General features: G+C 40.6%; 1 protein-coding gene across 2 annotated transcripts; it reads left to right on the top strand.

Annotated features, from left to right (window-relative positions):
• The first annotated feature begins 15,121 nt into the window (after positions 1 to 15,121).
• LOC147622700 (cellulose synthase A catalytic subunit 3 [UDP-forming]-like) lies at positions 15,122 to 20,033 on the top strand. 2 transcript variants are annotated; one of them, XM_086822304.1, is made up of 9 exons: positions 15,122 to 15,648; positions 15,761 to 16,112; positions 16,190 to 16,366; positions 16,494 to 16,610; positions 16,712 to 16,924; positions 17,029 to 17,164; positions 18,484 to 18,656; positions 18,901 to 19,251; positions 19,366 to 20,033. In XM_086822304.1, exons 1-9 carry the CDS (start codon positions 15,347 to 15,349, stop codon positions 20,029 to 20,031), a joined length of 2,487 nt encoding a protein of 828 aa, XP_086678430.1. In that variant the 5' UTR covers positions 15,122 to 15,346; the 3' UTR covers positions 20,032 to 20,033. The 2 variants fall into 2 exon arrangements, with proteins under 2 accessions (XP_086678430.1, XP_086678431.1); XM_086822305.1 differs by having other exon boundaries at positions 18,901 to 19,154; positions 19,366 to 19,538.
• Positions 20,034 to 21,932: the final 1,899 nt, after the last annotated feature.

The raw sequence follows: 21,932 nt of genomic DNA, 5'->3' as shown, positions 1-21,932 counted from the left end.
TAGGTAAGACGAAGATCTATCTTGCAGGGGAGCGTGGTCTCTTAAATGGTTCTTGTCACGTAGGCTGTAACACTTATGACCGACGGCACACCGGATGGCCAGACAGGGCTTTAGCATCAACACCTCGGCTGGAGCGTCGAGGACGTGGCCATCCGGGGTTCAGTGGGAGAGGACGCCCATGCGGAGTCATGGGCGGCCAAGCTAGTGTGGACGGCAGGCCACACACTATATAGCTTGGGGGATGAGGGGCAATCCTCATTCTTCCTCTGTGGCTAGGTGGTGAGCCAGAGGCCGTCCCCTCCTGTGGTGGCACCCGTAGTGGTGCTACGGTGATCTAACATTGGTATCAGAGCTTGGCATCAGGATCGCGAGTGGCGTGCGAAGCGGGCCTAGCTGTTTAATGATTGGCTCTCAATCAAATTTGGGGGGATAACCTTATCCCAAAGGTCCTACAGCAAGAATTCGTGGAGAAGAAGAGGTTGGCCATAGCTGGAAGGAAGGTTTCCTCTATTTTCTCTCTCTCTCTCTCTCTCTCCCTTGCGCACACTCAAGCTCTCCATTAAAGGTAAGCAATTTCTATGTTTTTTTGCTTTGGAGCTTGTCAATTTGTGTTTAATTCTTTGTAAGAGAAGAAGTCGACTGTGCATTCACAAAACGGGAGAAGAGGTCGACTGTGTGGAGGGAACCTTGTAAGGGCGGCTGTCTGGTGCTGTCGACTGTGTGGAGGGAACCTTGTAAGAATTGCGACCTGCCCCCAGCGGGTGGCCTGCTTGGTGCTGCCGACGGCAAGCCCACAGGCGGCCAGCCAGGCCAGCACCGGCGGCCAGCCCACAGGTGGCCAGCCAGGCCACGCCAACCGGTGGCCAGCCAAGCTAGTGCCGGCGGCCAGCCAGCCCACAAGCGGCCAGCCAGGCTAGGCCAGCGCCCGCCAACCAGCCCACAAGCGGCTAGCCAGGCTAGGCCAGCGCCGCAAACAGCCTGGCCGGATGCACCTTATCGGAGGTTGAAGGGTCTGCCTTTCCTTGTAGTGGGGGGACCGTGTGTCAGGCCAAAAATGAATTTTTATTTTATTTTATTTTTTTTTTAAAAAAAATCCAACGAACACCTCTCTCGCGGCAGTGGAGGGATAATCCCGCGGCGGCAGTGGAGAGATAATCCAGGGTGGTTCAGGATAATCCAGGGTGGTTCAGGCAAAGGTTCCTGCGGGGAATAAATTTTTTTTTAATGAGTTGCAGGCACCTTTCTCTCGGATCAGAGTATCTCGGAGTAGCGACGCTTGTAGAGGCTCGCCGCGCAACACAAATCGGCAGTCGACTACAGCGCAGGCGACCATAAGGGGGGTGACTATTCTCTCTCCACTGCTCATTTTATTAGCGTTTTTTTTTTGTAATTTTCGAGTTCTCGCATTCTTATTTGTGCACGAATTAAAAAATGTCTGCTAGGCATAGTGTGTTCCCACCGCCTTCTACTTCTCTAGGGTCTTCAGGTTCCTTGGTCGCGGGTTTGACCCTGACCGAATTGTCAAGCCGTATATGCCCGTTAGGGTTCTTCCTTTCAACCGAACCTGCATCATGCTTCGGTCACTTTTCGCTATAGTGGTATATGGGGTTACTCGCCCTCCCTTCACTTAAACAGCCATGATTACCAAGAACCAATGCTCAGCGCATTTTTATGAAACGAAGAAAGACTTTTTCTTACGGATCTGGTCAAATATTTGACATTTTCTATGATTCTCTCTCTTTCAGGTATTCGGGGAATTCTCTCGAATAGAAGAAATATTACTATTATGCCGACGCTAATTCAGTCAATGCCATTGGCTGTCAATTTGAACTTTCCGGTATTTTTTGTCTATTCGGATGATATGATGGGTTAATCATTCGCTTCACTAGTGTTAACGGTGGCAGTTGCGGAATCCGCAATTGGGCTGGCCATTCCGGTGGTAACTTTTCGAACTCGCGGGACCATTGCCGAGGAATTTCCTAATCGCATGAAGGGTCGAGCGCCATCAAACTCGTTGCACTTCGCTCCGGTCCGGAGTGCACTCGTCGATCACGCGTGATCCGCCAGCGCCCTCCTTGTCTATTGGCCTCACCTTAGGACCCAACGAGCCCACAGCGGTCGCAGTAGAGCAGATGACCCCTTTTTGGCCGATGAGCCAGATGACATGAACAACGACGTCGCTGAGGGGACCAAGGAGGACCTCTTGGAATATGACGACGACGATTATGACCTATTGGACCCTACCAATGTCCTGACAAAGACGGAGCTCTCTAGTGGACTTTTTAAATATCTTAATGTAAAACTGAACAATATGGGTAAAGTCCAGGTTGACTTAGTCATGATGCTAAAGAGCATCTCTACACGGTTAGATGCACTGACAGTCACCTCGGCTAGTACTCCGACTCCTCTCATGATAGACGAGCTCCTGTGGTATGGGTGAGCGTAGCCTCGCCAGTGGTGGTTGCAGGAGTATTGGGCCGATGCACCTGCGGGGCCGTCCCCCGCAGAGATCGTTATTGAAAGACTTGAAGCTGCCTAGTTTTGGTGGTGAGAAGAAGGAGAGAAACAAGGACTCGGTCAACATGTTTCTAGTGAAGTGGTCAGACTTGCATGCGCTACGACAGCATCCTAACCGAGTGCAGCCCGTAGAGGCTAGCCTCTCATTAACCGGCAGAGCGTACAAGTGGTGGATGAGTTTGACAACTTGTCCTACCACTTGGATGGAGTTTGAAATGATGTTTTGAAAGAGTTCTAGCTTGTTAATGAGGCGCAGAGAAGCTGGGAGTTATGGGACAAGTGCTCGATGGAGAACAAATCCCTGACTCAGTATATCTCAGACTATAGGGAGATAGTCTGAGACGCAGAGAAGCTGGGAGTTATGGGACAAGTGCTCGATGGAGAACAAATCCCTGACTCAGTACATCTCAGACTATAAGGAGATAGTAATCAAGCTAAAGGGGATCACTTCATTCCAGACATTGCGAGGCTTTAAAAGAGGCCTCAAAGATGATTACCTTGAGTACGTAGAGCCCTTACAGCCTAAAGACTTAGCAGAGGTAATTAAGTATGCGCAGATATTTGATGACATCAAGCACCGTAGTGCACGTGGTGGTTCGAGCAGGGCCGAACCACCACCGTAGTGCACGTGGTGGTTCGAGCAGGGCCGAACCACCACCGTAGTGCACGTGGTGGTTCGAGCAGGGCCGAAGGTAGTGAGAAGAGGAGGTCAGGCCTTAAAAGAAAATCTCCCAACTGTATGTTCCGCCACTTGGTTTTCATCTATTATCAGTGCATCAGGTTTTCATTTGTTGTCAATGCATTAGATTTGCAAGACTGGCGTACGGGTGGAGTTTGATGAGCATTTTGTTGCTCTCGAGGACAAGGCATCAAGCCAGGTAGTTTGGGATGTCAGAGTTGGACTTTGAGTTCTTTACTTTTTTTGGCCTCTCTAGAAAATGTCTTGCCTTATATCCACTCATAGACATATGTTGGGCCACTTTATGATTTATGCCAGAGATCTTCTTGTTAACAGTAATCTACACATTGCTGCCATGGCACCCAATTGATTTGAGTCGCTCCTCTACTTTTTTAAGAGCTTCATGTTGTCTTTCCTTGCCTTGCATAGTAAATGCATAATCAATGTGACACTTGAGCAGAAGATCAAACACACACATGAATGCATGCAAAGTACAAAAATGGATATTCTTGAGTTTGAATGGAATAATAGGATTCCATTCGGGGTCTCTCAAATGCATGTTTGGCTCAGCTAGCATGTTAGCAGACAAGACACCACAAACCCAATTGCCAACATCATCATCCACTATGTCATTCTCATCATCTTGATTCTCTAGCTTCCTCTTCCTTCTTGCCTTCTTCTGTTTCTTTTCTCTCACCATTCTCATGCACCATGGACAAGGATTTGGGGTGTTAGCACCTTGTGGACACTCAAGAAGGCACTTTATTGTCTTCAAGTCACCTCCTAAATGCCAGTCTATTATATAAGTTCCCTTACCCTCCACTTCTAATTTTTTCCCCTGAATCTGTGCTTTAATGACATTGGTAATCCATGGTATCCTATTCAAACATCCAAGCCAACACTTCATGTGTCTCCTTCGGTACTTCAAATGTCCCAAGCCACTATATATCTCTCTCAAATTCTCTCTCAAATTGGGCACTAAAAGAGGAAAAACTCAACTTGCAAACCCTCCACTTCATGTGTCTCCTTCGGTACTTCAAATGTCCCAAGCCACTATATCTCTCTCTCAAATTGGACACTAAAAGAGGAAAAACTTAACTTGCAAACCCTCTCCCTATTGCTCATCTAATTGTCTGGGTTTTCATTAAAACCTTCCAAAGGTAACCTAGTCTCCTCAGTCATGTTGATCTCACTCTTCACATATGCCATTGTCTCATTTCATAAGTGTGGTACTCATTCGTTCTAATCTCTTACCTTTCATAATCTGACACTCATGCACTTTCAACACAAAACTTACCTTGTCACCTTGCATGACAAACAAAAGTAGATACGTTTTAGTACTTAAAACAATTTTCTATTAGCTCGCAAGAAGGAATGTAAAAGAATACTTACATTGTTTAGGCAACCCGTGAAAATAAGATCATAGCTCTCTGAAGACACTGTAGATCAACGAATATATTGTTGAGCTCATTGTAGGGATACATGATCTTACCATTTGTGCCTCGCTTTTTTCACCAAGCTCCAATGGTTAACGTATCATTGATGTAATAGTATTCTCCAATTTTGCGTTGCACATCATCATTGCATGTCCTCTTTTCTAATCTTATCTTTATGGGGACAGGAAAGATATTCCTTGTTGTGATGCCTTGTTTGCAGAGTGTATCTTTTGGCAATTGATAGAGGGCTTGATATCCTTTTGTGCTGATTTCCACCTCATCGTATACATTCTAAACCTCCTCAATGCTTAGAAGATTGGTAATGTCATCCATTATCTCATTTGTAAGTACCTTACATATCTTCTTGTGGTGTGGGTCTTGAATGATGAAAGAACGTCATGCCTCCTCACACAACTACATAATATTTCTCTAAAATCTTGAGGACCATTACCACCACATGCTTCTTTCAAAAAATTCATGTCACAAACCAATAAAGATTACCAAAAAATCTTAATCTATTGCTTATAGCAACCACAATAACCAAAAATACCTTAATCAAAATTACTTGCAACAATAATAGACAAAGAATAAAAAACAGACCTTGCTCTTCGCTTGCGAGCTCCACCACCAACTCTATGAGTTTTTGAATGTTATTGATTGTCCTCTTTTGCTCTCTCGCTCCCACGGGGTTGCTCTTCATGCGATAGATTTTTCCTTGTAGCTTCATAACGCGAGCCTTTTTTTCTTTGCCTCTTTTGTCTAGCTCTACAATGTTATTTTGTGCATTGAGTAGTGCATGTTTCACACTACTCAAAATTTTTTTGTAAGCTTTGTGTTTGTGAGTGGAGGAATTGGACTCTCCATGCATCACTCATGCTTAACCTTCTGAAGTACCCACGCAGCCCATTATCACCCTCTCCCAACAAACTGAATAAATGAAGGGAGATCAGTGAAAGGTGGAGGACAATGCGAAGAAGGATCATTAGGATGTAAATATCCATCAACCCAAAGATCCACATTAGTGAGACCATGTTGTCTTCTTGCATGCTTCTCCTGTGCATTCAGATGTTCTTTCTTGATTGGTGCATATTCATTCAATATGTGAATATGCAAGTCCACCTTCCGCACACTTGTTGAATCCGAAATTTTTGCCATTCAAAAAATGGAAGAGACTATTTTGCAGTGACTCATAACTGTCCTATTGTAGTCACAATAGGGCTATCCTATTGTATTCGCAATAGAGCTATCCTATTATATCACAATGGGAGCTTATGGAAGAGGGAGAGAGACAGATAGAGAGAGAGAGAGAGAGAGGAAGATAGACCTATTGTATTCGCAATAGGAGAAGAGAGACTGGAAAAAAGGGAGAGAGAGAGAGAGAGAGAGAGAGAGAGAGAGAGAGAGAGAGAGTCTTATTGTAGAGGTTGGTAGGAAACATGGCGAATAATAGTAATGATTGAAAGAAATGGAATGTGGAGGGAATTTCAAATACGACTATTAAAGTGGCGTAAATAAGACTGAAAGCGTAGATATTAGTGATCCTAGTAACTTTATAGATGTGACACATTTAGAGATAGAGATGTTATAGCATCACCATTTTGTGACTTTAAATGCGACACTCTTGACATTGTGACTTTAAAACTCACAAAGTGTGACATTTAAAGTCACTCTAAATGGTTAGTTTTAAAAATTCAAGATCTTATAGCATCACTTTTATGACGATAGCTGTGAAGCTAGAATGCACAATGATATTCCAAATGCACAATATGAGTGATGTTTTGAAAATAGATTCTATATGTCACTTGTAGTAGCATCACAAAAATATGCCTATCGAATGACATTATTTGTGACGTTTAGGGGGCCTTGTAGTGATCCACCGTGATGGGGCCATTATAGCTATATTTAAACTACTCCCCCTCTTTTCCATGTCGTTGTGACTTGACCATTTCTAAGAGGTTGTGCTATATTTTTAGGTGCTATAGAAAGCCCTAAGCCTTTCATATCAATGGTATGCATGCATATAAACTTTGAGCTCCTTCTAGGTAGATTTGATATGGCTAGCCTCTTGGGCCTCTCAAGACTAGCCTCTAGGGAAGGATATGGTTGCATATAAACTTTGATATCCTTCTAATGTTTGGTAGATTTGATATGGTTGGCCTGTTAGGCCTCTCCAGATCTGGGGAAGGATCCAAAAGCTAGTATGCAAGACTCCCTTGTAAATATTACTCTCCATGTTTTGGGAAGGTTCTAATAATAATTCTTGGATCATATATATTCACTTTCTCTCAAAAATAAATAAATCAATGTTTCAACATTGATTTAAAAAAAGTAAACAAGAATAGATGATCAACTTACAAATTGACAATTTTGAAAGTACTGGTGGATCAAATCCATATAGAATTAAAAAAACATATAAAAATTTGTTAAAAATATAAAAAAGTTAGTATAATAGAGGATACAAAAATAAATTAAGCGAATCCAAGAATATTATTAGAGTCCAACAAGATAGAATAAAAAGAAACTAAGAAGGGAAGACAAGTCCTATAGGAATGTATGGAATAGTGTGTGGCTAACAAGAGAAGCAATGTTGGTTTTAAATGTGGCATTATCTAAAGAGGAATTAAGAAACCCTAAAATTTCACGGCGAGATTTTAAATTTTTTTCCCACAATGCTAACGTAAGACCTAATATAAGCATTGCACACGGTAGTACTTGCAATACTATATATCACTTGAGAAAACAAAGGTTTTTGAATGCTTATAATAGAACCCCATAAAGCATTATAAATAAGCAATCCAAATGAGTTGTTTTGTTATAATGAAAGACCTGTGAAAAAAAATCATCTGTATCATCGACAATGAATAGAATGCAAGCAAGAAATATTATTGATTGTTCCCACTTGACAATGCATGTGACTTGCTTGTTCATGATGGATGACAGTGGCCTCTTTCTCTTTTCACCTCCATTGTCTCAAATATAAAAGGCAACGAGACCACTTCTAGCACAATGGTTTTCTCTAAAACATTTGAGGGAGTACTATTTCTTTGTTTTCAATTGAATTTTTAGTAAGTAATCAATATTGATATCATTTATATTTGCTATTTTAAATCAACTATTATATCATTGTATTATAAATTGCAATGAAGGGGACCTAGGGGTTGCACTCATTAGCATGGAGTACACATATGTCCCACACTCATCCTAGGGAATGCCACCTAGACATGGAAAGACTACCATGAATCAGCCATGAAAGCTTGGGTAGTACAAGCTGCAAGAAGACAAGATATCTATAAAGTAAAATATCATCAAAAGGATACAATGTCTATGAGCCCTATGCTTAATATAGTGCAAGGCCCCCAAAAGTACACATGTGAAGCCCAAAGTGCCTAAGTCCCATCCCCCATATGTATGTGTATACCAAATTTACTTCATTACATAAATACTTTAATAATCGGATACAATAAATTATATTACTCTTAATGATACATCAACTACTTATCATATAGTAAAATGATTCTATATTTTTACTCTTATACTAATAATATGTTATTATTATTGTGAGAGAATAAAAATATATCCCTTTGATAAGATTTCAACACATTACTAAGACTAGTGCTTACTTAATTCGGTTTGTAGTGTAATTTTTTCGATTGGAATTCACAAATCTCGTTTGGAATTCACAAATCTAGGTTCGAATTCGATTGGTCGGTTCGAATTCGACATTATCTTTAACTTTAAAAAATAAAATTAATATATTTTAATTATAAATCTCTATATTTTTATGGTTTGTCGTGATTTTCAAGTTTAAATCCCCTTTTAGCCTAAGCATTGCCCTTTTATTCTAAGGATTTTAAAAAAACATTTTTTTAAGCACTGTAAAATATTATTCAGCAATTTTCATTCCGGCGCAGAAGTGATACTGATGCGCACGTATCTGATGGGAGGCGTGAAGAGCATGGCTTCTGACCCCGGCTCGAAAAACAAAAACATGGCTTTTTTCCCCTTGTCAATCCGCTGGCCTGTGGAGGTGGGGGCGATCATTGCGAGAGCGAGTAGAAAGACCGGGTACTGCATTGTATGCCATGCAATGCAGTACATTGCACGAGGTTCCACCGTGCCAAGCCTAGTTGCAGTCGAGCTTCTTCGCTTATATCTTTTTCATTTTTATATATAATTCCAGTCTTCTTAAATATAAAAGTCCCGGCCTAGTTATTGCCATTTAATTTCCACGAGCTCGATGCTTCATCATCTAATCGTATTTGGCCTTTTTGCGACCAAATTGCTGAGTATTTTGATTTTGGCACCCAAGTTGTGCGCAGTTGAGCTAGTGCTCACAAAAAGTAAAAAAGTTTTAATTTATAGGTGAAAAACTTCTAGTACTTCTACTAAACTCTTTTGAAAAAAACAACCAAAATTTTAACCACCATGAGTCTTAAAAGTTAAAGGTATTTTTTTAATTTTGAAGGTGTAATTACAGGACAACAGGTTTTTTTCGAGCACCGACCAGGACAAGCCACTTTTCAGAGCACCAAGCATTTGAATTTTGAAGGTATAGTTACACTACAATAGGTTTTTTTCGAGCATTGACCAGGACAAGCCAATTTTTTTTAGAACACCGAGTAGGACAAGCATGGACAGCTCATCAAATTGGGTACCTTCTTCAACATACAACCCACCAAACCCAGAATTTGGAGTGCACCCCTACTTTTTCTTTTGAAGGGCTTTTCTTTTAACTTGCTTTTCTTTATGAAAAGATTGGAAGGGCGTATAACAATATTTCCCAAAACCTTTCCTTTCTTTTGAAGAGTAATTGTATTTTCACCCTTCTTGTGAAAGTTTTGATTCTTTTGGGAAAGTACTCCAACTTTCAAATTATAGCCATGCAACCCACCCATAAAGCTTGAACATTTGTACTAGAAATCAAAACATATATGTTTATGCCCTTTGAAATGCGATTGGCTACATACAAGGGTGCCCAAACATGGCCATGGTGGTGGTAAATGACTTACCAGTTGGGTACTCTTTGAGCACTCGTAGTTTGTTTGTTTGTTTTTCGTGGTGGTAAATGACTTACCAGTTTGGTACGTACTCTTCAAGCCCTCCTAGTTTGTTTGTTTTTTTTAAAGTCGGTGATTGATTGTTCCGAAAAAAGTCGGGTAAGCACCCCTGTCCAACATTCCTAGCAAACCTAGTCGTGTGTGTCCTGGCCCTTGAGTAGCTGCAGCACTTTGTGAAGTATGAGATAACTAGGACTGAATTATGCCATGGGTATTTGTAAGTAATTAATATTGATATCATTTATATTTGCTATTTTAAATTAACTATTATATCATTTTATTATAAATTGCAATGAACGAGACTTAGGGGTAGAACTCATTAGCATGGAGTACACATATGTCCCACTCATCCTAGGGAGTAGCACCTAGACATGTGTAACGTACTCATATGTACGTATATTTTGGGTCCATTTGACTCGGTAATTTTTAGCATCTATATTTGATGTTGAAAAGTGAAAAATACTTAGAGGACATAAAAGATTAAGTTTGGCCACAAATTTAGTAATTTAGATATGTCGATTTTGAAATTTTTTATGCATGTTTTATGGTGTCATTTGTACGCGATTTCTATTCTATACCTAATCATGTTAGATAATGTATAAGAGGGTCATAGTGAGTAGTTTAGCCTAAAGGAAACTCATATGGAGGTTTACATAGCAAATATAACCGCAACGAGCGCCTGAAACGGTGTCCGAACACTAAATTGACCTTTAATTTTGAGTAACGACCTCGCATGAGGGTGTAGATAACTTTATTTGTCAGAGAGATGTAATAAAGAAAGTTAGTTCATCATAGGACGAATAAAGTCCGTGTTCACATAATTGGGAGATTCCACATGGGGTAGCCGATATTCGCGAAACAAATCCAACACCCCTTTCCATTGTTTTTTAAAAAAAAAACGTATCTTCTCTAATTTGGTTCGAGTTCACATTTTTTAGAACGGATTTTCTATCTTTGATGATTTCGTGCATGATAATCTACTAATTCTCGTGGTTTTTTTTTGGCTTCTTCTAAAGCCTTGACGATTTTCTATGCACGATAGAGAGAGAGAGAGAGAGAGAGAGAGAGAGAGAGAGAGAGAGAGAGATTTTGAGATTCGGGTAGGTCGTCCTTAGACAGGGAACGCCAGACAGAGAATGCGATTTATGCCCTCTAGGAGCCATTTGGTAGAACCTAGAGTGGACGAGATTTACTAAAGGCATACCGGAGATAGCCGGCGAGTACATCCAGCATGGTGGTTGGGTAGACGGGCGTTGGAGAAAGGCCCTATTAGCTAGATCTTTTATTGGTGATTCTCTCTCTGATTTCGAGATTTTGTATTGACGAATATTATTGTTACTTTGGATTTGTAAATGATTATGGTTTATTGAAAATCTCTTCGTTTTCTGAAGTATGTGTGATTTTTCTATAAGTTTTGAGAAATTTTGTGTTAGATCATGGAACATAATATGGGTACATTTCAGTTGGTATCAGAGCCTAGGTTGGGCAATCCGCACTCGATTGTGGATAAATATTTTCATTTTTTGTGATATAGTTAGGAATTTCTCTCTTGAGAATTATTTTATAATTTTACTGTACAGCCACATAATGGGTGCACATCAAACAAATTCAGTAGTCAACCGGGGCAAGAAGAGGAGCTTTTACAAGGATTATTGCGTGTGGGTGTACAAAGCAAAGAAGATGGATATAATTTTTGCAAGAATATGATTTTAAAATTGTTTATAGACCAGGATGAGAAAATAAAGTGGCTGATGCATTGAGCAGAAAACTAGAAGTTGCTTTAGTGAATGCAATCACTGTCATACATAATAGTTTGGGACAACAAGTAAAGAGTGAAATTCCAAGAGATTCTTTCTTCGAACAGATTTTGCGAGTTTGACAGAGAAATATAGGTCACAAAAGAAAATAGATGCATTTGCAAAGTATAAAGTAATTGAAGGAAGACATATACTAATTCTAGAAAGAGTTTCTTTTGGCTAGGAATGAAAACTTATATGGCGAAATGTCTAAAGTGCCAATAGGTGAAAACTGAGCATGTAAAGAAACCAGGTTCTATATTACCATTAGATGTGCCAGAGATGAAATGGCAATGTATATCAAAGGACTTTATTATTGGGCTACCAAGGACTAAAGGAGGTTATGACAGCATTTTGTGGTGGTAGATAGGCTTACAAAAGCCTCTTATTTCTTTCCTATCAGGAGTTCATATACCACTATGGATGTGGCAAATGTATTTATGAAGAATATCTTCAAGTTACATGGTATGCCTAAAAGTAAAGTATCAGATCGAGATTCTCAATTCACTTCAAATTTTTGGCATGCATTCTTTAAAGCTGTTGGGACATCACTTGATATTCGTACTGCATATCATCCTCAAAGTGATGGACAAACAGAAAGAGTGAATCAAATCTTCGAGGATATGTTAAGAATGTATTGCATGGATAAACCTGGAAAGTGGGATGAATACTTACATATGGTGGAATATGCATACAATAGTAGTCCAGAGTCTACTATTGGAATGTCTCCATTCAAAGCATTATATGGGAAAGATTGCATATCACCTGTATTATGGTATGATCCTATTAGGAAGGTTGAGATAAGTAAACACATGCTTGATGAAATGGAGATCAAGACAAGAGACATAAGGGAATGCATAAGAGTTGCTCACAGTCGCAAAAGAGTTATGCAGACAAGAGAACAAAGCCAAGAGAATTCAATGAAGGTGAAACCAAAGAAGAGTTCTTTAAGACTTGGAAAGTTTAAGAAATTAGCACCTAGATATGTAGGACCTTTTAAGATACTTAAGAAGATTGGAACATAAGCTTATCACCTATAACATAAGATATGTAGGATCTTTTAAGATACTTAAGAAGATTGGAACATAAGCTTAGCACCTATAACTTTCAGAAGGAGTTAAAGCACATAATGTATTTCACATTAGCTTATTGAAGAAGTACATGGTTGATCCAAATCACATATTGGGTGACAGTACAAGAGTGAAAGAAGTTAGTAATTTGAGATAGAACCAGCGACAATTTTGGATCGCACGGTTACGAAGATTAGACATCGGGACATAGTCGATCTCTTAAAAAAATGGAAGACATATCCAGTTGAAGATGCTACTTGGTTGTCTGAGGATCATATGAGGACTCACTATCCTTAGTTCATGCGATGAGGATGTCCATCACTCTTTTTTTTACCTGGAGAGAATGTAACGTACTCATATGTATATATATTTTGCATCCATTTCACTCGGCGATTTTTAACATCTATATTTAATGTTAAAAAGTAGGAAATACTTAGAGGACATAAAAGATTAAGTTTGGTCACAAATTTAGTACTTTAGATATATCGATTTTGGGTCAATTTTGAGACTTTTTATGCATGTTTTGTAGTGTTATTTGTATGCGATTTCTATTCTATACTTAACCATGTTAGATAATGTATAAGAGGGTCATAGTGAGTGGTTTAGCCTAAGAAAAACTCATATGGGAGTTTACATAGTAAATATAACTGCAACGAGCGCCCGAAACGGAGCTCGGACTCCAAATTGACCCTTAATTTTCAGTAAAGTCCTCGCATGAGGGTGTAGATAACTTTATTTGTTGGAGAGACGTATTAAAGAAAGTTAGTTCATCACAGGATGAATAAAGTCCGTGTTCAGATAATTGGGACTACCATGAATCAGCCATGAAAGCTTGGGCATAAGCTCCAAGAAGACAAGATATCTATAAAGTAAAATATCATCAAAAGGATACACTATCTACGAGCCCTATGCTTAATATAGCGCAAGGTCCCCAAAAGTAAACATGTGAAGCCTAAAGTGCCTAAGTCCCATCCCCATATGTATATGCATACCAAATTTACTTCATTACATAAATACTTTAATAATCAGATATAATAAATTATATTACTCTTAATGATACATCAACTACTTATCATATAGTAAAATGATTCTATATTTTTACTCTTATACTAATAATATGTTATTATTATTGTGAGAATAAAAATATATCCCTTTGATAAGATTTCTAAGAGATTACTAAGACTAGTGCTTACGTAATTTGGTTTGTAGTGTAATTTTTTCGATTGGAATTCACAAATCTCAGTTGGAATTCAACGTTACCTTTAACTTTAATTTTTTTATATATTTCAATCATAAATCTCTATATTTATATGGTTTGTCGTCATTTTCAAGTTTAAATCCCCTTTAAGCCTAAGCATTGCCCTTTTATTTTAAGGGTTTTAAAAAAACATTTTTTTGAACACTGTAAAATATTAATCAGCAATTTTCATTCCGCCGAGGCGTGAAGGGCATGGCTTCTCCGGCTCACAAACCAAAAACCATGGCTTTTTGCCTTTGTCAATCCGCTGGCCTGTGGAGGTGGGGGCGATTCGCCTAGAAAAAAACAGACAGACACCTTTCTTCTTTGGCGGATCATTAGAGCATTCGAGCGAGAGCGACTCTGTGGCTGGGAGCAAGACCGGGTCCTTTCCATTGTCGTTTCCCTAGGGTGCGAAAAACAAAAAGCATGGCTTCTTGCCTTTGTCAATGGTAGGGCTGTTCTGTGGAGGTGGGGGCGATTCGCGTAGAAAAAAACACACAGACACCTTTCTTCTTTAGCGGATCATTAGAGCATTCGAGCGAGAGCGAGTCTATGGCTGGGAGCAAGACTGGGTCCATTCTGTTATCGTTTCCCTAGGGTACTGCATTGTATGCCATGCAATGCCAAGCCTTAAGGTCTTTTCCCATTGGCCTTTCCATGGCTACAGAAGCCTAGTTGCAGTCGGGCTTCTTCGCTTATATCTTTTTCATTTTTAAATATAATTCCAGTCTTCTCAAATATAAAAGTCTCGGCCTAGTTATTGCCATTTAATTCCCACGAGCTTGACGCTTCATCATCTAATCGTATTTGGGCTATTTGCGAACAAATTGCTGAGTATTTTGATTTTGGCACCGCCTGCTTGCCCAAGTTGTGGGCAGTTGAGTAGTGCTCACAAAAAATAAAAAAGTTTTAATTTATAGGTGAAAAACTGCTAGTACTTCTACTAAACTCTTTTGAAAACAACCAAATTTTAAAAAAAAAACAAACAAACTAGGAGTGCTCGAAGAGTACCCAACTGGTAAGTCATTTATCACCACCATGCCCATGTTTGGGCACTCCTGTAATAGCCAATCGTATTTCAAAGCGCATAAACATATATGTTTTGATTTCTAGTACAAATGTTGAAGCTTTATGGGTGGGTTGCATGGCTAGAATTTGAATGTTGGAGTACCCTTCCTTTCAAAAGGTCAAAACTTTCACAAGAAAGGTGAAAATATAATTACTCTTAAGAAGAGAAAAAGTTTTGAGAAATTTAATTAATGCTTTTCCAATCTCTTCATTAAAAAAAAGCAAGTTAAAAAAAAACTTTAAAAAAAATAGTAGGGGTGCCCTTCAAATTCTAGGTTGTTGGGTTGTATGTTGAAGAAGGTGCCCAATTCCCAGCAACCTAGTCGTGTAAGTTGTACTCCACTCCGGGTCTTCAAATGACACTAAAGCTTATCTTCCGTCTTTAGGCTTCGCTGATATACTACAGTTTGATTGTTTGTGGCGCAACTACAATATAGTAGCAGTACTAATCACAAGCTAGATATGATAACTAGTCTATAATATATGAAAGGAGGAGGAGGAGGAGGAGGAGGAGGACAGCCTTTTCCCCCACTTCACGAGTATGTAGTCATTTCCAGGATTGTCACGAATCACCTCTACCACAAGGCTGTCCTTCTTGTCCGCACCGGACTCTATGTTTTATTCCTGAGCTACCGGCTGCGTAACACCACCTGCTTCGATGGCCTCGTGATTGCAGCGTTGGCGTGCGAGCTATGGCTAGGGATCTCCACCCATCTTTCCATGTTCGCCAAGTGGTTCCTGGTAGAACGCGAAACGTACCCGGAGAGGTTGTTGGACAAGATAAGGTAGTGGTTATAGCACTTCAACCCACGACCTTCGCCTTCGCTTCGTAGGAACAATCATTGGCACATAAAATCGTGAGCACCAGCACAATATAGACGTGGCGTTTGTGTGCAGGTCCGGCCAGTTGCATGAAGAATGCCCACAACTCCCGGCGGTAGACGTGTTTGTGACGACGGCAGACCCGACGAAAGAGCCACCGTTAATCACCGTCAACACCGTCTTGTCTGTCCTGGCACTAGATTACCCGGTCGACAAGGTCACCTGCTATGTGTCGGACGACGGAGGCTCCCTGCTCACCCTCTGGGCTCTCAAAGAGGCAGCCACGTTTGCGAGAGCATGGGTTCCCTTTTGCAAGCGATTTCACATTCCAGAGCCGCGGGCGCCTGGCCCTCACTTCGCTCGCAAGGCAGCCGCTGCTGCTGACGCCCAGCTCAGAGGCTTCTCAAAGGAGTGGCACGCCATGAAGGTAAGGCCTTTTTTCTGAATACACGTGATTGTGATGTGGTATGTAGACTCTTTAATCTCCATTCTCACGCTGATCAGGCAGAGTATGACGCGCTGCAAGTCCGAGTAAGCTCCATTACCACAAAGTACTGTAATTCAAAGGATGAAGCGCTCAAGCTCTTGCTCGACAAATTAACGAGCTCTAATTGTCATGACCGCCGATACTCATCCTGGGCTTCCAACTACGACTCGCGCAATCATCCAGGCTACTGTGAGGTCGAGGCACTGAGTAAACCATAGTTGAGACGTAATTAGTAATACTGTCTATTTACCAGCACCGCATTAATATGCGCCGTAGCGGCCCTCTTTACACTAATTATGTTGTTGACGAGATCTGGCACAGATACTGGTGGAAAAGCCTGAGAGCGAAGCCGATTATTTACCGTGCCTTGTGTACATCTCCCGTGAGAAGCGTCCAGAACGCAAGCATCACTACAAAGCTGGTGCTATGAACGCATTGGTACGTATTACGTTACTTCGCGAGTGGAAAATTACAAGACGTTTAATTTGACTAACCTGCAAAATCAATGTTTTGTAACCATTCGTCGTCTTTTCCACCAGATCCGTGTTTCCGGAGTCTTTACAAACGCGCCTTTCATCCTGAACCTAGACTGCGACATGTACGTAAATGACGCCAAAGCCATTCTGCGAGCCATGTGCTTTTTCATGGACCCAAGCACAAGCGCCGAAACGGGCTTTGTGCAATTCCCTCAATGCTTTGAAGGCGTAGACGAAGATGACATCTACGGAAATCGCATGACAGCAGCCTTAGAGGTATACAGTATGCATGCAACTGATCATGATCATGCGTTCACGCTTCCCTTCGCATTCATCGCACACATGTTGCTTTGATTTATGGAGTTTGTGTGTCGCTCCAGATGTTTTTGAAAGGATTGGACGGCGTCCAAGGTCCGCCATACTGTGGGACAGGGTGCGTTCACAAGAGAGAAGCCTTGTATGGCAACAAACCATACCCTCCTGCTGCTGGGAAAAGTCCTGAGGTCATGCTTAATGGTGAGTTATTAGGCTCTTGAGCAAACGTGTTAAATTAAGTTCTCGTTCCTCCAATTTAAAGCATAGTTTTTTTTCGAAGGTACAGAAAATTTTAGAAACGCGCACCCAGTTTCCGTGAGGTGGAGGTGGCCCCGCCGGGATGAGGGCTCGGGATGAGGGTTGGCGAACCCATCTTACATGCTTATAATCAACCCATCAAGGATAGGTACCTAACGAGGCCCCCAAGACTTAAACACAAGACCTTGGGAGTAGAGACCAACGCTCTACAAGATGAGCTAGCACTCGTTGGTATTTAAAGCATGGTTTTGAAGTTAAAACTTGAACCACTATAACTTTTGGGCCTGACCTCTCTTGGCAGGCCTTAAATTTTCTAACCTTGCCCTGGGCCTTGACTTCCAAATTTATAAAATTCAATGGCTATATAGTATAAGGTACCTTGGCTTTCATATGTGAAACCCATTACTCCGGAAAATTTACTTTGGGTGGTTTCCTTTAGAAACCAGAATTTAAAGGTGGATTTTCAGTGTGAAATTTTGGAGGGAAATGATGCCCTATTGTGAAGGCTGCTTTTAACACTGGTTGTTGGGATTCTTTGATCTCTCGGTAAATATTTGGGTTTAGAGCCCGTCTCCACAGAGAAGCATCCCTGATGATTATAAGGCCTGTGGTCGTGTGGAGCCCCGTAAAATATTAGTCCCCAAAAGGTTAGACTAGGTCATAGGAAGTGTAGACTATGTAGAGGCAGGCTTGATTTATGAAGAGCGTCCTGCACAATTTTGGACGTTAAAAAACTTGAAAAAATAAGTCTAATTCAGCTTTGTAAAATACACGTAAACTGTGAAAATCTTGCAGTTTTCCATCCCTTCCTATTGACGAAAAGTGCAGGCATTTAGCATTACATTTGATAAGGCTCAGTTCACAAAGGAGCGGCGAAAAATTATAATAAGTCTGCACTGTCCACTTGCCACCCAAGGCATGACAGAGTGAATTCTTTTTCTTTTTTTCTTTTTTGTGTTCGGTGGTTTGGGCCCTGGGGAGAGTAGTTACTACTGAGTTTCAAGAGGGGTACTCGATTTTAGCCTTCAATTATGTGCTAGTAAACCCAATTATCTCAAGAGTAATCCTTGTACATAGAATTGGCACATTGCTTGAACGCATGGGATTGGGGTTGTTATGGACGGAGCTGTGTCACTTGCCTACTATTTGAGTGTTTCCATTATCATCTGAGTAAAACCTTGCTGAAATATAGCTACAGGATACATTATATAAGCTGAAAAGTTATAATATGACAACTGATATTGTGTGGGTTGTTGATTTAGGACACAAAACAAAGCTATTGGGCCGTTGCCGAAGCCTTATTTTATGTGCTCAAAGCATAACATCAAACACGAGTAAGTATAGCTCCCCTCTGCTAAAACGAGATGCCTTGATAGAGGGGGCCATCGACTTGATCGATTGCACTTATGAAGACGAGACGAGCTGGGGCAAAGAGGTACCTTATCTTCCGAGATTGTTTCTTGAATCATTAATGATTAATGCACACGGTATTGTATTATCTAGCCATATCTGTTAATAGGCAAAGGGCAATACATTCAACCTGCTTGGCTCGTAGCGTCACCTTGGCATATGAATCCCTAACTAAGTTTAAGGTGGCAGCACCTATAGATAAAGAATCTCTAGGAAAAGGTTAGTATGTGGTGTTCACAAATTGTATGTGTATTGTGATGCTTATATAGATTGGTTTGATCTACGGTTCTACGACGGAGGATTTGATGACCGGTCTAATGATTCATAGCAGAAGCTGGAGGTCGGTAACGTGTACACCATTCCCTCCAGCATTCTTGGGTTGTGCCCCTTCAACGAGTGAGGATGCTCTAACAACCAGAAAGAGATGGAGCACGGGAATGCTCGAGATCTTATTCAGCAAAAACTGCCCCTTTCTAGTGAAAAATACCCAAGGCCTAATCCCAATTCAAAGGATCATTTACATGTACATCTTCTTAATTCCGCTAACGTGCTTTCCATTGTTCACGTATGCGTTGCTGCCAGCACTGTCGTTGATTGCTGAAAGGCCATTATTCCCGAAGGTTTGCAATATTAGTGCGACCTCTAGCTTATGGTCAATATGTGGAAAAACTATGGATTGTAGACGTTGGTTAGACTCTTAATCACAAGGTGATGATATGGAATTACCTTTGCAGGTGGATGATCCGGCTCTTGTGATACCAGTTAGCCTATTTGTATGGGTGTATTGGAGCAGCTATTATGAGAACATGGTGGTGGGTGTGGGGCCAAGGGAGTGGTGGAACAGCGAGAGGATGGAATGCATCGTGGCGGTGTCCTCGAACGCATTCGCGACATTCGAGGTGCTTAAGAAGATTATAGGCTTGTCCGAAACTACGTTTGTGGTGACGCCCAAAGACCAGAACCTGGCAGCTATAAGGACGAGCAATACTGCCAATGATAGTGCTACTCTTGACAATGACGACGAACAGGCGCTGCCGCAGCAACAGGGTTTCGTGGTGAGCAGCAACTCTCCCCTGTTCATCCTCCCCACAGCATTGGTGCTTCTGAACACAGCAGGCCTAGTGGCCGCCATTGCCCGCACCTGCTTAAATCTGTCGGGCAGTTATAGCAAGGCCGGCGGGATCTCGGGTGTCCGGAGCTTGCCGCCTTCCATCACTGTAGAGGCCGCGCTTGCAGTCTGGGTGTTGTTTATTTTGCAACCTTTCGTGAAAGGGTTGTACTTATGGTGCCAGGGTCGACAAGGGCCTTTGGCTCTACGTTCCTCCACCGTCTTCTGCTCTTCCCTTGTGTCTCTGGCCATATCATCGTTTCTTTATGCTAAAAAACAAGTTGCTTTATAAAAGTTTAAAGGACTCCCATTTTGCTAATTCAGTTCGGCGTCCTCTTAACATTTTCGCAGAGTTGGAGAAAAACAACCTATTAGGAAAAATATACACTAAAAAAGACCTGGTTCTCTCTTCCATGAATCAAGAAAAAGTGCAAAAATGACTATAGAATTTTAGCACTCTATTTTTTCTTTTAGGATCTAAAAGATCTCGTTTTTGCTATAATAGATTCACCATATCTTTTCTAAGATTGAGACTAGATTTTAAAAATATCAAAAAGTGTTTTTTTATTTGAACTTAAAATGTGGAGCTTGTTGATATGACTCTCTTGATTGACCTCCTAGCTTTTTCCTTTCAAATTCCATCAAATTTTACCGATTTAAGCTCTTTTTACATTTCAATTAAGAAATTTCTTATATCTACATGTAGATTTCTGATTTTTGAATTATTTTTTATCCACGCTTAGATTAGGACCTAAAGAGCATGTCTGTACATTTTTTCCAGTTTCTATTCACTTTACAAGTCTTTGAGACTTAGACTATATGTTTTTAGTTAACCAAGGTTCTTTTTTATAGGGCTATGAGGGATTAGCGTATTGTTTCGAGTTTTCCTCCTTTGCAAAGGAGAAATTTGAATCTCTATGTAAGGCCTTCAAATTGTGTAGCTTGCCTCTTTTCTTTTGAACATCTCTTCCTTTCCCTCCATTCCCACATTTATGGCACTTATCTTCTCAAGCATGAGACGACTGGTTAGAAAACATGATGTAGAGATCAAGATTGCTGTGATGAAGGGTGTGTTGATTTTTTGATGTCATTTGGTTGGAATCAAAAACTTAGCTTTTCCATTAGGGGTCGCAATTTAGCATAAAAAGGGCCCTATAAGGATCCCTAATTTTAAAGAATTAAGACTAATTTTATCAAGGGTTAAGGAGACAAAGCTCATAACGATGCCTACTTTTGGGCCTAAAAGTAAGGGATCTCTCTAATTTTTGAACTAGGATTGTCTTTCTAGCTATTAAAACCCCCTACTAAGATCATTGATATCTACGATTTCATTCTTATTTACTCCACTTTAATAGTCATATTTGAAATTTTTCTCACATTTCAGTTCTTTCAATCATTACTATTATTAATCACGTTTCCTACCAACCTCTACAGTAAGATTCTCTCTCTCTCTCTCATTACTCTCTCCCTTTTTCCCAAGCTCTCTTCTCCTATTGCGAATACAGTAGGACAGCCGCCTGAGCCTATCTCCCTCTATCTGTCTTTATCTCTCTCCCTCTTCACAATAGAATAGTCCTATTCTGCATACAATAGGACAGCCCTAAGTCACTTCAGATTAGTCTCTTTCATTTTTTGAATGACAAAAATTTTGAGATTCAACAAGAGTGCGGAAGGTGGACTTGCATATTCGCATATTGAATGAATATGCTCCAATCAAGAAAGAAAATTTGAATGCACATGAGAAACATGCAAGAAGACAACAGGGTCGGACTAATGTGGATCTTTGGATTGATGGATATTTATATCCTAATGATCCTTCTCGCATTGTCCTCCACCCTTCACTGATCACCCTTCATTTATTCAGTTTCTTGGACATGAGAAACATGCAAGAAGACAACATGGTCGGACTAATGTGGATCTTTGGATTGATGGATATTTATATCCTAATGATCCTTCTCGCATTGTCCTCCACCCTTCACTGATCACCCTTCATTTATTCAGTTTCTTGGAGACGGTGAGAATGGGCTGCTTGGGTGTTGTAGAAGGTTAAGTATGAGCGATGCATGGAGAGTCCAATTTCTCCAAGTGCTCACAAACACAAAGATTCAAAAGCACTTTGATTAGTGTGCAACATGCACTTCAAGATACAAAATAATATTATAAAGCTAGAGAAAAGAGACAAAGAGAAAGAGG

Source organism: Cibotium barometz, chromosome 28 (assembly GCF_041138505.1).
Source record: "Cibotium barometz isolate CiBa-2024 chromosome 28, ASM4113850v1, whole genome shotgun sequence".
Classification (NCBI taxonomy): Eukaryota; Viridiplantae; Streptophyta; class Polypodiopsida; order Cyatheales; family Cibotiaceae; genus Cibotium; species Cibotium barometz.
Note: the sequence above shows the minus strand (reverse complement) of the source record. Positions and strands in the feature narration are given on the sequence as shown.